At 46.4% G+C, this 15,051-nt stretch overlaps 1 protein-coding gene across 1 annotated transcript in view; it reads right to left on the reverse strand.

Moving 5' to 3' along the window:
* Positions 1-334: 334 nt before the first annotated feature.
* eif3h (eukaryotic translation initiation factor 3 subunit H) overlaps positions 335-15,051 on the reverse strand; it is a gene marked incomplete at its 3' end in the record, with an annotated part of 71,490 nt that continues 56,773 nt past the window's right edge. The window contains 2 exon segments of the mRNA NM_001165087.1: positions 335-484; positions 7,740-7,839. Of these exon segments, the coding sequence (NP_001158559.1) occupies positions 335-484; positions 7,740-7,839 (250 nt within the window).

Consider the following 15,051-nt stretch of genomic DNA (forward strand, 5'->3'; position numbering starts at 1 on the left):
AGCCCCTACCTTCTAGGGCACTAGGGTAGACAGCTCCCACATCAACCCCTAGCCCCTAACTTCTAGGGCACTAGGATAGACAGCTCCCACATCAACCCCTAGCCCCTACCTTCTAGGGCACTAGGGTAGACAGCTCCCACATCAACCCCTAGCCCGTACCTTCTAGGGCACTAGGGTAGACAGCCCCCACATCAACTCATAGCCCCTACCTTCTAGGGCACTAGGGTAGACAGCCCCCACATCAACCCATAGCCCCTAGGGCACTAGGGTAGACAGCCCCCACATCAACCCCTAGCCCCTACCTTCTAGGGGTAGACAGCACCAAGTCACATACCTGCTGGAGAGGTTGAGCAGTTCGTGTTTGTCGGCCACAGTACACTTCTCCTCCAGTTCCCACATCAGAACGTTGATCAGGTGGGAGTTCTTGATCACGATGGGAACCTCCTCAAACATGTGCTCAAAACCAATCAGGGCCTTCTTCAATCTGAGGAGGAGGGAGAGAAAATAATCAGTTCAATTCAATTCATAGTCATTGATTCAACCCAGTTCAACTCAAAGTCAATGATTCAACCCAGTTCAACTCAGTCAATGATTCAACCCAGTTCAACTCAGTCAATGATTCAACCCAGTTCAACTCAAAGTCAATGATTCAACCCAGTTCAATTCAAAGTAAATGATTCAACCCAGTTCAATTCAAAGTCAATGATTCAACCCAGTTCAATTCAAAGTCAATGATTCAACCCAGTTCAATTCAAAGTCAATGATATTCAACCCAGTTCAATTCAAAGTCAATGATTCAACCCAGTTCAATTCAAAGTCAATGATTCAACCCAGTTCAATTCAATTTGATTGCCAGCTCTACAAAATGTAGTTGAACTAATTTGCCATGTGTGTTTATAAAACTGGATCATATTGACAACAGTCGTGGTAAACTGAGGGTAGAGACAACATAACAGACAGAGTCTAGTCTAAAACTGGATCATATTGACAACATAACAGACAGAGTCTAGTCTAAAACTGGATCATATTGACAACATAACAGACAGAGTCTAGTCTAAAACTGGATCATATTGACAACATAGCAGACAGTAGAGTCTAGTCTAAAACTGGATCATATTGACAACATAGCAGACAGTAGAGTCTAGTCTAAAACTGGATCATATTGACAACATAACAGACAGTAGAGTCTGGGTCTAATTCAGTGCCGTCTCTCTCTTCCTGTCGAGTCTGGGTCTAATTCAGTGCAGTCTCTCTCTTCCTGTAGAGTCTGGGTCTAATTCAGTGCAGTCTATCTCTTCCTGTAGAGTCTGGGTCTAATTCAGTGCAGTCTCTCTCTTCCTGTAGAGTCTAGTCTAATTCAGTGCCGTCTCTCTCTTCCTGTAGAGTCTAGTCTAATTCAGTGCAGTCTCTCTCTTCCTGTAGAGTCTAGTCTAATTCAGTGCAGTCTCTCTCTTCCTGTAGAGTCTGGGTCTAATTCAGTGCAGTCTCTCTCTTCCTGTAGAGTCTAGTCTAATTCAGTGCAGTCTCTCTCTTCCTGTAGAGTCTAGGTCTAATTCAGTGCAGTCTCTCTCTTCCTGTAGAGTCTAGTCTAATTCAGTCTCTCTCTTCCTGTAGAGTCTAGTCTAATTCAGTGTAGTCTCTCTCTTCCTGTAGCGTGTAGTCTAATTCAGTGCAGTCTCTCTCTTCCTGTAGAGTCTAGTCTAATTCAGCGCAGTCTCTCTCTTCCTGTAGAGTCTGGGTCTAATTCAGTGCAGTCTCTCTCTTCCTGTAGAGTCTAGTCTAATTCAGTGCAGTCTCTCTCTTCCTGTATAGTCTAGTCTAATTCAGTGCAGTCTCTCTCTTCCTGTAGAGTCTAGTCTAATTCAGTCTCTCTCTTCCTGTAGAGTCTAGTCTAATTCAGTCTCTCTCTTCCTGTAGAGTCTAGTCTAATTCAGTGCAGTCTCTCTCTTCCTGTAGAGTCTAGTCTAATTCAGCGCAGTCTCTCTCTTCCTGTAGAGTCTGGGTCTAATTCAGTGCAGTCTCTCTCTTCCTGTAGAGTCTAGTCTAATTCAGTGCAGTCTCTCTCTTCCTGTAGAGTCTAGTCTAATTCAGTGCAGTCTCTCTCTTCCTGTAGAGTCTAGTCTAATTCAGTCTCTCTCTTCCTGTAGAGTCTAGTCTAATTCAGTCTCTCTCTTCCTGTAGAGTCTAGTCTAATTCAGTCTCTCTCTTCCTGTAGAGTCTAGTCTAATTCAGTCTCTCTCTTCCTGTAGAGTCTAGTCTAATTCAGTCTCTCTCTTCCTGTAGAGCCTAGTCTAATTCAGTGTAGTCTCTCTCTTCCTGTAGCGTGTAGTCTAATTCAGTGCAGTCTCTCTCTTCCTGTAGAGTCTAGTCTAATTCAGTGCAGTCTCTCTTTTCCTGTAGAGTCTGGGTCTAATTCAGTGCAGTCTCTCTTCCTGTAGAGTCTGGGTCTAAGTCAGTGCAGTCTCTCTCCTCCTGTAGAGTCTAGTCGTCTAATTCAGTGCAGTCTGTCTTCCTGTAGAGTCTAGTCTACTTCAGTGCAGTCTCTCTCTTCCTGCCTTTCATTTAAAAGATAACAAAAACAGCAGCTTATAAAACATCAAATACAGCCACATGGAAAGAACCCATCATAGAAAACTGAAGCCCTCCTTGGAAATTATATATTATTCAGATTGTCCTCATAATAACGGTGGTGAAATGAGTCTTCGCCAGCCAAGCAATAGAGCTGCTATTGTCCTCCTGGTCTTTCAATCAGCAGCGTATTGAGACACACTGATGAGGGTTCCGGTGCATTAGAAAACTAACAGGGTTCCCTAGTCATTATCACAACATAGCCAAACATTATCACAAAACAGACACCACCAAAAAAAGAGCATTTCTCATTGGACAAATTCAGGTGGTGTCTCGTTGCCTCCCACTCGGTGCCTATAATGAACACGGCCCAGCGAAACGAATAAAAAGCTTGACAACGAACTGGACAGAGAGTCAGATGGAGTCAGTGGCTCGGCAACGAACTGGACAGAGAGTCAGGTGGAGTCAGTGGCTCGGCAACGAACTGGACAGAGAGTCAGGTGGAGTCAGTGGCTCGGCAACGAACTGGACAGAGAGTCAGGTGGAGTCAGTGGCTCGGCAACGAACTGGACAGAGAGTCAGGTGGAGTCAGTGGCTCGGCAACGAACTGGACAGAGAGTCAGGTGGAGTCAGTGGCTCGGCAACGAACTGGACAGAGAGTCAGATGGAGTCAGTGGCTCGGCAACGAACTGGACAGAGAGTCAGGTGGAGTCAGTGGCTCGGCAACGAACTGGACAGAGAGTCAGGTGGAGTCAGTGGCTCGGCAACGAACTGGACAGAGAGTCAGGTGGAGTCAGTGGCTCGGCAACGAACTGGACAGAGAGTCAGGCGGAGTCAGTGGCTCGGCAACGAACTGGACAGAGAGTCAGGTGGAGTCAGTGGCTCGGCAACGAACTGGACAGAGAGTCAGGTGGAGTCAGTGGCTCGGCAACGAACTGGACAGAGAGTCAGGTGGAGTCAGTGGCTCGGCAACGAACTGGACAGAGAGTCAGGTGGAGTCAGTGGCTCGGCAACGAACTGGACAGAGAGTCAGGCGGAGTCAGTGGCTCGGCAACGAACTGGACAGAGAGTCAGGCGGAGTCAGTGGCTCGGCAACGAACTGGACAGAGAGTCAGGTGGAGTCAGTGGCTCGGCAACGAACTGGACAGAGAGTCAGGTGGAGTCAGTGGCTCGGCAACGAACTGGACAGAGAGTCAGGTGGAGTCAGTGGCTCGGCAACGAACTGGACAGAGAGTCAGGTGGAGTCAGTGGCTCGGCAACGAACTGGACAGAGAGTCAGGTGGAGTCAGTGGCTCGGCAACGAACTGGACAGAGAGTCAGGTGGAGTCAGTGGCTCGGCAACGAACTGGACAGAGAATCAGGTGGAGTCAGGTGGAGTCAGATCGAGTCAGTGGCGAAGCAAACAGCCAATAAATGAGCAACTGACCTCAGAGAGGAAATAACTACTAGGTAGATGGGTAGGTAGGTAGAGGGTGGGTGGGTGGGTAGGTAGGGTTGGTGGTTAAGTGGGTAGGTAGGGTTGGTGGTTAGGTAGGTAGAGTTGGTGGGTAGGTAGGTGTGTAGGGGTGGGTAAGTAGAGGTCGGCATGACCGATTCAACAAATTGGTAATTGGCCTTTTTGGACGCTGATTATGGCCGATTATGTTGCTCCACGAGGAGACTGTGTGGCAGGCTGACCACACCTGTCACACCTGACCACACCTGTTACACCTGACCACACCTGACCACACCTGTTACACCTGACCACACCTGTCACACCTGACCACACCTGTCACACCTGACCACACCTGTTACACCTGACCACACCTGTTACACCTGAGCACACCTGTTACACCTGACCACACCTGACCACACCTGTTACACCTGAGCACACCTGTTACACCTGTTACACCTGACCACACCTGTTACACCTGTCACACCTGACCACACCTGTTACACCTGACCACACCTGTCACACCTGACCACACCTGTTACACCTGACCACACCTGTCACACCTGACCACACCTGTCACACCTGACCACACCTGTCACACCTGACCACACCTGTTACACCTGACCACACCTGTTACACCTGACCACACCTGTTACACCTGACCACACCTGTCACACCTGACCACACCTGTCACACCTGACCACACCTGTCACACCTGACCACACCTGTTACACCTGACCACACCTGACCACACCTGTTACACCTGTTACACCTGTTACACCTGTTACACCTGACCACACCTGTTACACCTGTTACACCTGTTACACCTGTTACACCTGTTACACCTGACCACACCTGTTACACCTGACCACACCTGTTACACCTGACCACACCTGTTACACCTGACCACACCTGTCACACCTGACCACACCTGTCACACCTGACCACACCTGTCACACCTGACCACACCTGTCACACCTGACCACACCTGTCACACCTGACCACACCTGTCACACCTGACCACACCTGTTACACCTGACCACACCTGTCACACCTGACCACACCTGTCACACCTGACCACACCTGTTACACCTGACCACACCTGACCACACCTGTTACACCTGACCACACCTGTTACACCTGACCACACCTGTTACACCTGACCACACCTGTTACACCTGACCACACCTGTCACACCTGACCACACCTGTTACACCTGACCACACCTGTTACACCTGACCACACCTGACCACACCTGTTACACCTGACCACACCTGTTACACCTGACCACACCTGTCACACCTGACCACACCTGTTACACATGACCACACCTGTTACACCTGACCACACCTGTTACACATGACCACACCTGTTACGCCTGACCACACCTGTTACACCTGACCACACCTGTTACGCCTGACCACACCTGTTACACCTGACCACACCTGTTACACCTGACCACACCTGTTACACCTGACCACACCTGTTACACCTGACCACACCTGTTACACCTGACCACACCTGTTACGCCTGACCACACCTGTTACGCCTGACCACACCTGTTACGCCTGACCACACCTGTCACACCTGACCACACCTGTCACACCTGACCACACCTGTTACACCTGACCACACCTGTTACACATGACCACACCTGTCACACCTGACCACACCTGTTACACCTGACCACACCTGACCACACCTGTTACACCTGACCACACCTGTTACACCTGACCACACCTGTTACACCTGACCACACCTGTTACACATGACCACACCTGTTACACCTGACCACACCTGTTACACCTGACCACACCTGTTACGCCAGTGAAGCAAGGAGCCATGGTAAGGTGCTAGCTAGTTAACTACACATGGTTGATGATATTACTAGGTTAACTAACTTGTCCTGCCTACCTACCCTCTACCTACCCTTACCTACATACCTACCCCCTACCTACCTACCTACCCTCTACCTACCCTTACCTACATACCTACCCCCTACCTACCTACCTAACCTCTACCTACCTACCTACCTACCCTTACCTACCTACCCCCTACCTATCCTTACCTACCTACCTACCTACCCTTACCTACCCCCTACCTACCCTTACCTACCTACCTACCCTTACCTACCTACCTACCCTTGCCTACCTACCTACCTACCTACCCTGACCTACCTACCTACCTACCCTTATCTACCTACCTACCCTGACCTACCTACCTACCTACCTACCCTTACCTAAAAGCTGTGCCTGTTAATTTATCATCGGATCACAGCCTACTTCAACTTCGCCAAACGGGGGACGATTTAACAAAAGAGCATTCGCGAAAAAAGCACATTCGTTGCACCAATGTACCGAACCATAAACATCAATGACTTTCTTAAAATCAATACACAAGTATATATATAAAAACCTGCATATTTAGTTAATAGAAACGCATGTTAGCAGGCAATAATAACTAGGGGAATTGTGTCACTTCTCTTGCGTTCAGTGCAGGCAGAGTCAGGGTTTATGCAGCAGTTTGGGCCGTCTGGCTCGTTGGGAACTGTGTGAAGGACCATTTCTTCCTAACAAAGACCGTAATTAATTTGCCAGAATTGTACATAATTATGACATAACATTGAAGGTTGTTCAACGTAACAGCAACATTTAGACTTATGGATGCCACCCGTTAGATAAAATACACAACGGTTCTGTACCTCAATGAACGGTTTGTTTTTGGAAATGATAGTTTCAGGATTTGACCATATTAAATGACCTAAGGCTCGTATTTCTGTGTTTATTAGATTATAATGAAGTCTATGATTTGATATTTGATAGGTAGGTAGGTAAGGGTAGGTAGGTAGGTAGGTAGGTAAGGGTAGGGAGGGGGTAGGTAGGTAGGTAAGGGTAGGTAGGTAGGTAGGTAAGGGTAGGTAGGTAGGTAGGTAGGTAGGTAAGGGTAGGGAGGGGGTAGGTAGGTAGGTAAGGGTAGGTAGGTAAGGGTAGGTAGGTAGGTAGGTAGGTAGGGGGTATGTAGGTAGGTAGGTAGGGGAAACTAACTAAAGAATAAGGAGAAATCCAAGCCAAAGCCAACAGTTCCTAATATTGACCCACGTGCTCCTATTTTAAAATCCAACCGCAGTTTATTTTCTGGTCAATTTAATACCAGTCTGTTGGGATTCCTTCTTTTCATAAACTCAGCTTGTGGGAACTCAAGATCTATTTGAAAACGTCTCTCTCATTACGCTTCATTCAGATGCAATCTCAAATCAATGGCCAGCAGCCTGAGGGTCAAAACCAGCCAGGCGGAGGATCAACACGGCAGTATAGCTGTTTGACAGCCCCAACACACACACACACACACTAGTTATAAACCCCTATCATCGCATCACTAAGAGCCTCTGATGAGGCGCTCCCTGCTCATGGGGAAAATAACATCAGGCATTGGACTCTTTTGAAGGGAGTTTCACAAAGCACAGCATTAATGCTGAATTCTTATCAGGAAAGGTGCAGTTGGTATTTGTGTCTCTGTGGTGTGTCTCTGTGGTGTGTGTGTGTGTGTGTGTGTGTGGTATTGATGGCCTTTGGCAATTCTCATCCAGCTTCTGAAGTGGAGCCTGGTGCCTGTGCATGTGTGTGTCTCCGCGTGTGTGTGTGTGTCTCCGCGTGTGTGTGTGTGTGTGTGTGTCTCCTCGTGTGTGTGTGTGTGCGTGTGTGTGTGCGTGTGTGTGTGCGTGTGTGGTGCCTGAGCTCACCCCTCGGCTGAGAAGTCCTTCTCCTTGCAGATCTCCATCAGTTTGGGTGTTAACCTGTAAGCCTTCAGGGACAGGGAGCCCTGGGCGGTCTTAATGGGATCTAGTGGGAGAGGGGAGAGGGGGGGAGAGTGGCAGGGGAGAGAGGGAGAGAGGGAGAGGGGAGAGAGCAAACGAAGGAGAGGGGGGCAGGGGGGAGAGGAGAGAGAGCATATGAAGGAGAGAGGGGCAGGGGGAGAGTGAGAGAGAGCAAGCAAGGAAGCAGGGGAGGGAGAGAGAGGGAGAGAAAGCGGGGGAGAGAAACATATGTTAAGATTAAAACAAAAGGTCAAACATTCTATTAAGTGGTTCACTTATAATATGGGACAACACACCATAAGACCCAACACATACACCATGTATAGAATCTAGAGAGAAACACCATGTATAGAATCTAGAGAGAAACACCATGTATAGAATCTAGAGAGAAACACCATGTATAGAATCTAGAGAGAAACACCATGTATAGAATCTAGAGAGAAACACCATGTATAGAATCTAGAGAGAAACACCATGTATAGAATCTAGAGAGAAACACCATGTATAGAATCTAGAGAGAAACACCGTGTATAGAATCTAGAGAGAAACACCATGTATAGAATCTAGAGAGAAACACCATGTATAGAATCTAGAGAGAAACACCATGTATAGAATCTAGAGAGAAACACCATGTATAGAATCTAGAGAGAAACACCATGTATAGAATCTAGAGAGAAACACCATGTATAGAATCTAGAGAGAAACACCATGTATAGAATCTAGAGAGAAACACCATGTATAGAATCTAGAGAGAAACACCATGTATAGAATCTAGAGAGAAACACCATGTATAGAATCTAGAGAGAGGAGAGAAACACCATGTATAGAATCTAGAGAGAAACACCATGTATAGAATCTAGAGAGAAACACTGTGTATAGAATCTAGAGAGAAACACCATGTATAGAATCTAGAGAGAAACACCATGTATAGAATCTAGAGAGAAACACCATGTATAGAATCTAGAGAGAAACACCATGTATAGAATCTAGAGAGAAACACCATGTATAGAATCTAGAGAGAAACACCATGTATAGAATCTAGAGAGAAACACCATGTATAGAATCTAGAGAGAAACACCATGTATAGAATCTAGAGAGAAACACCATGTATAGAATCTAGAGAGAGGAGAGAAACACCATGTATAGAATCTAGAGAGAAACACCATGTATAGAATCTAGAGAGAAACACCATGTATAGAATCTAGAGAGAAACACCATGTATAGAATCTAGAGAGAAACACCGTGTATAGAATCTAGAGAGAAACACCATGTATAGAATCTAGAGAGAAACACCATGTATAGAATCTAGAGAGAAACACCATGTATAGAATCTAGAGAGAAACACCATGTATAGAATCTAGAGAGAAACACCGTGTATAGAATCTAGAGAGAAACACCATGTATAGAATCTAGAGAGAAACACCATGTATAGAATCTAGAGAGAAACACCGTGTATAGAATCTAGAGAGAAACACCGTGTATAGAATCTAGAGAGAAACACCATGTATAGAATCTAGAGAGAAACACCATGTATAGAATCTAGAGAGAAACACCATGTATAGAATCTAGAGAGAAACACCGTGTATAGAATCTAGAGAGAAACACCGTGTATAGAATCTAGAGAGAAACACCATGTATAGAATCTAGAGAGAAACACCATGTATAGAATCTAGAGAGAAACACCATGTATAGAATCTAGAGAGAAACACCATGTATAGAATCTAGAGAGAAACACTGTGTATAGAATCTAGAGAGAAACACCATGTATAGAATCTAGAGAGAAACACCGTGTATAGAATCTAGAGAGAAACACCGTGTATAGAATCTAGAGAGAAACACCATGTATAGAATCTAGAGAGAAACACCATGTATATAATCTAGAGAGAAACACTGTGTATAGAATCTAGAGAGAAACACCATGTATAGAATCTAGAGAGAAACACCGTGTATAGAATCTAGAGAGAAACACCGTGTATAGAATCTAGAGAGAAACACCATGTACAGAATCTAGAGAGAAACACCATGTACAGAATCTAGAGAGAAACACCATGTACAGAATCTAGAGAGAAACACTATGTACATCTCATTCCAAATTCATGGGCATTAATATGGAGTTGGTCCTCTCTTTGCTGCTATAACAGCCTCCACTCTTCTGGGAAGGCTTCCCACTAGATGTTGGAACATTGCTGCTATAACAGCCTCCACTCTTCTGGGAAGTCTTTCCACTAGATGTAGGAACATTGCTGCTATAACAGCCTCCACTCTTCTAGGAAGTCTTTCCACTAGATGTAGGAACATTGCTGCTATAACAGCCTCCACTCTTCTAGGAAGGCTTTCCACTAGATGTTGGAACATTGCTGCAGGGACTTGCTTCCATTCAGCCACAACAGCATTAGTGAGGTCGGGCACTGATGTTGGGCGATTAGGCCTGGCTCGCAGTCGACATTCCAATTCATCCCAAAGGTGTTCGATGCGGTTGAGGTCAGGGCTCTGTGCAGGTCAGTCAAGTTCTTCCACACCGATCTCGACAAACCATTTCTGTATAGATCTCGCTTTGTGCACTGATGGCATTGTCATGCTGAAATAGGAAAGGGCCTTCCCCAAACTGTTGCCACAAAGTTGGAAGCACAGAATCGTCTAGAATGTCATTGTATGCTGTAGCGTTAAGCTTTCCCTTCACTGGAGCTAAGGGGCCCGAACCATGAAAAACAGCCCCAGACCATTATTCCTCCTCCACCAAACTTTACAGTTGGAATCCGCCAAACCTAGATTCGCCAGACTACCAGATGGAGGAGCTTGATTCATCACTCCAGAGAATGTGTTTTCTATGGCAGCAAACTTAACATCACTCTAGCCAACGCTTGGCATTGCGCATGGTGATCTTAGGTTTGTGTGCGGCTGCTCTGCCATGGAAACCAATTTCACGAAGCTCCCGACGAACAGTTTGTGCCGACTTTGCTTCCAGTTTGGAGCTCAGAAGTGAGTGTTGCAGCCGAGGACAGACAAGTTTTTACACGGTATGTGCGTCAGCGGTCCCGTTCTGTGAGCTTGTGTGGCCTACCACTTCGCAGCTGAGACGCTGTTGCTCCTAGACGATTCCACTTCACAATAACAGCACTTACAGTTGACCGCAGCAGGTCTAGCAGGGCAGAAATATGACTGACTTGTTGGAATTGTGGCATCCTATGATGCTGCCACGTTGAAAGTCACTGAGCTCTTCAGTAAGGCCATTCTACTGCCAACGTTTGTCTATGGAGATTGCATGGATGTGTGATTTTATACACCTGTCAGTAACGGGCGAGGCTGAAATAGCTGAATCCACTCATTTAAAAAGTGGTATCCACATACTTTTATATATTTATAGTGTATGTAAAAATAGCATACATAAAGTCAACAAATAAAAACATTGCAGCCTGCCGGTAGAAAACATCTTGATAAATGACATTGGCTACGCATGCCGTGACTGCAAGGAAGGTGAAACATTGTATCGACTATCAACTTGGTCCAGACTGAAGCTGGTGCTAACTTGCAACATTGTATCGACGATCAACTTGGTCCAGACTGAAGCTGGTGCTAACTTGCAACATTGTATCGACAATCAACTTGGTCCAGACTGAAGCTGGTGCTAACTTGCAACATTGTATCGACGATCAACTTGGTCCAGACTGAAGCTGGCGCTAACTTGCAACATTGTATCGACGATCAACTTGGTCCAGACTGAAGCTGGTGCTAACTTGCAACATTGTATCGACTATCAACTTGGTCCAGACTGAAGCTGGTGCTAACTTGCAACATTGTATCGACGATCAACTTGGTCCAGACTGAAGCTGGTGCTAACTTGTAACATTGTATCGACTATCAACTTGATCCAGACTGAAGCTGGTGCTAACTTGCAACATTGTATCGACGATCAACTTGGTCCAGACTGAAGCTGGTGCTAACTTGCAACATTGTATCGACTATCAACTTGGTCCAGACTGAAGCTGGGGCTAACTTGCAACATTGTATCGACTATCAACTTGGTCCAGACTGAAGCTGGTGCTAACTTGCAACATTGTATAAAATATTCTGGAACCTCAGAGTTTCCTGCGCCAGTGGAGCTCCTGACAGACAACCGACAGACAACCGAAGGCTATTTGCGCAAGGAGATCAGAAGTAAATCAGCTATTTTATGACGTTTCCACCATTTCCCTCCCCCTTTCAATCCGATTGGTTAAGGGAGAGAGCTGGAAATATTTTTCCAAATTGACAATAGTTCCTTTCTCCATGGATGTAAAAACAGACTTTGGTTCACGTCCTGTTTGAGGTGAAGAAAACATTTATTTGAGAAGCTTCACAGCTCATTAGTGGTGGTGAGTTAAGACAATCAGAAATAGTATCAGATCCCCAAAAATATAGGTCTGTAACAGTTTGGGTCTAGAGTTTCTCTCACTTTGAAGAGGGGGATGACCGCGGCAGCTTTCCAACCTTTGGGGATCTCAGACGATACGAGAGGTTGAACAGGCTAGTAATAGGGGTTGCAACAATTTCGGCAGATAACTTTAGATGGTCCAGATTGTCTAGCCCGGCTGATTTGTAGGGGTCCAGATTTTGCAACGCTTTCAGAACATCAGCTATCTGGACTTGGGTGAAGGAGAAATGGGGAAGGCTTGGGCAAGTTGCTGTGGGGGGGTGCAGGGCTGTTGACCAGGGTAGGGGTAGCCAGGTGGAAAGCATGGCCATTGAAATGATCCAATTATCGTGGATTTATCAGTGCTGACAGTGTTTAACAGTCTCAGTGCAGTGGCAGCAGGGAGGAGGCGCTCTTATTCTCCATGGACTTTACAGTGTCCCAGAACTTTTTGGAGTTGGTGGTTCAGGACACACATTTGTTTGAAAAAGCTAGCCTTAGCTTTCCTAACTGCCTGTGGATATTGGTTTCTAATTTCCCTGAAAAGTTGCATATCGCAGGGGGCTATTCGATGCTAATGCAGTACGCCACAGGATGTTTTTGTGCTGGTCAAGGGCAGTCAGGTCTGGGGTGAACCAATGGCTATATCTGTTCTTGGTTCACATTGTTTTTGAATGGGGCTTATTTAAGATGGTGAGAAAAGCACTTAAAGAATAACCAGGCATCCACTACTGACGGGATGAGGTCAACGTCCTTCCAGGATACCCCGGCCAGGTCGATTAGAAAGGCCTGCTCGCTGAAGTGTTTTAGGGAGCGTTTGACAGTGATGAGAGGAGGTCGTTTGACCGCAGACCCATTACGGATGCAGGCAATGAGGCAGTGATCGCTGTGATCTTGGTTGAAGACAGCAGAGGTGTATTTAGAGGGCACGTTGGTTAGGATGATATCTATGAAGGTGCCCGTGTTTACTGATTTGGGTTTGTACCTGGTAGAGTCATTGATATTTTGTGTGAGATTGAGGGCATCAAGCTTAGATTGTAGGACGGCCGGGGCGTTAAGCATGCCCCAGTTTAGGTCACATAACAGTACGAGCTCTTAAGATAGATGGGGGGCAATCAATTCACATATGGTGTCCAGGGCACAGCTGGGGGCTGAGGGGGTCTATAACAAGCGGCAATGGAGAGAGACTTGTTTCTGGAAAGGTGGATTTTTAGAAGAAGAAGCTCGAATTGTTTGGGCCTGGATAATATGACAGAACTCTGCAGGCTCTCTCTGCAGTAGATTACAACGCCGCCCCCCTATCTTGTCGGAAAATGTTATAGTTGGGGATGGAATTCTCAGGATTTTTGTTGGCCTTCCTAAACCAGGATTCAGACACGGCTAGGACATCCGGGTTGGCACAGTGTGCTAAAGCAGTGAATAAAACAAACTTAGGGAGGAGGTTTCTAATGTTAACATGCATGAAACCAAGGGTTTTACGGTTACAGAAGTCAATAAATGAGAGCGCCTAGGGAATGAGAGTGGAGCTAGGCGCTGCAGGGCCTGGATTAACCTCCACATCACCAGAGGATGAGTAGGATAAGGGTAAAGGCTATAAAAACTTGTCTCGTGCTTTCGGCACAGAGAGTGAAAGGAGCAGGTTTCTGGGCGCGGAAGAATAGATTCAAGGCATAATGTACAAGAGTATGGTAGGATGTGAATACAGTGGAGGTAAACCTAGGCATTGAGAGAGGTGATGAGGTGACGATGAGAGAGGTTTTGTCTCTAGAGACATAATTTAGACCAGGTGAGGTCACCGCACGTGTGGGAGGTGAAATAAAAAGGGCCAGCTAAGGCATAGTGAGCAGGGCTGGAGGCTCTACAGTGAAACAAAAGGGCCAGCTAAGACAATAATCACTAACCAAAACAGCAATGGACAAGGCATATTGACATTAGGGAGAGACATATTGACTAGGGCTCGAGGCTCTACAGTGAAATAAGACAATCACTAACCAAAACAGCAATGGACAAGGCATATTGAACAGGGCTGGAGGCTCTACGGTGAAATAAGACAATCACTAACCAAAACAGCAATGGACAAGGCATTTTGGACAGGGATGGAGGCTCTACAGTGAAATAAGACAATAATCTCTAACCAAAACAGCAATGGACAAGGTATATTGACATTAGGGAGAGGCATGCGTAGCCAAGTGATCATAGGGACCAGTTGGTAGCTAGGCGGGCTGGAGACATGGCGATTCAGACAGCTAGCGGGCCGGGGCTAGCAGACAAGCAGAAGGGCCTTAGGGGGACGTTGCGATGGGACAGTCTGTTGTAGCCCCCCTCGGACGGTTACGTCGGCAGACAAGTCGCAGGGCCCCGTGTCGGCAGTAAAAAGGTCCAGGCCAATTGGCAAAATAGTTATTGTAGCCCAAGAAATTGGCTGATGGACCTCTTCAGTTAACAGTCCGATATGCTCTAGATAGCTAGCTGGCTGCGGCTAGCAGGCTAGCAAATGGGCCTTTAGGGGAAGTCACGACGGAGGACATGTAGTCTACACGCCATCTACTACACGCCATAGAAATACAATGGAATTTACACAGCATACAACAAATATCAGAGTACATTTCACTTCCCAGGGTGTAATGCTCTGCCCAGGGCTGCCGGCTGGCTATTTGGCTACTGCTAGCAAGCACAGACAAACATGAAGCAGTCTACATACAGTATGTTTCTGTTGAGTTATGAGTTTATTTCACATTACTTTTGGGTTGTGTAATCATATTATAAACGCTAACATGTGACGCGCGCCTATCAGACGAGCTAAATGCCTTTTATGCTAGCTTCGAGGCAAGCAACATTGAAGCATGC

This window comes from Oncorhynchus mykiss, chromosome 2 (assembly GCF_013265735.2).
Source record: "Oncorhynchus mykiss isolate Arlee chromosome 2, USDA_OmykA_1.1, whole genome shotgun sequence".
Lineage (NCBI taxonomy): Eukaryota > Metazoa > Chordata > Actinopteri > Salmoniformes > Salmonidae > Oncorhynchus > Oncorhynchus mykiss.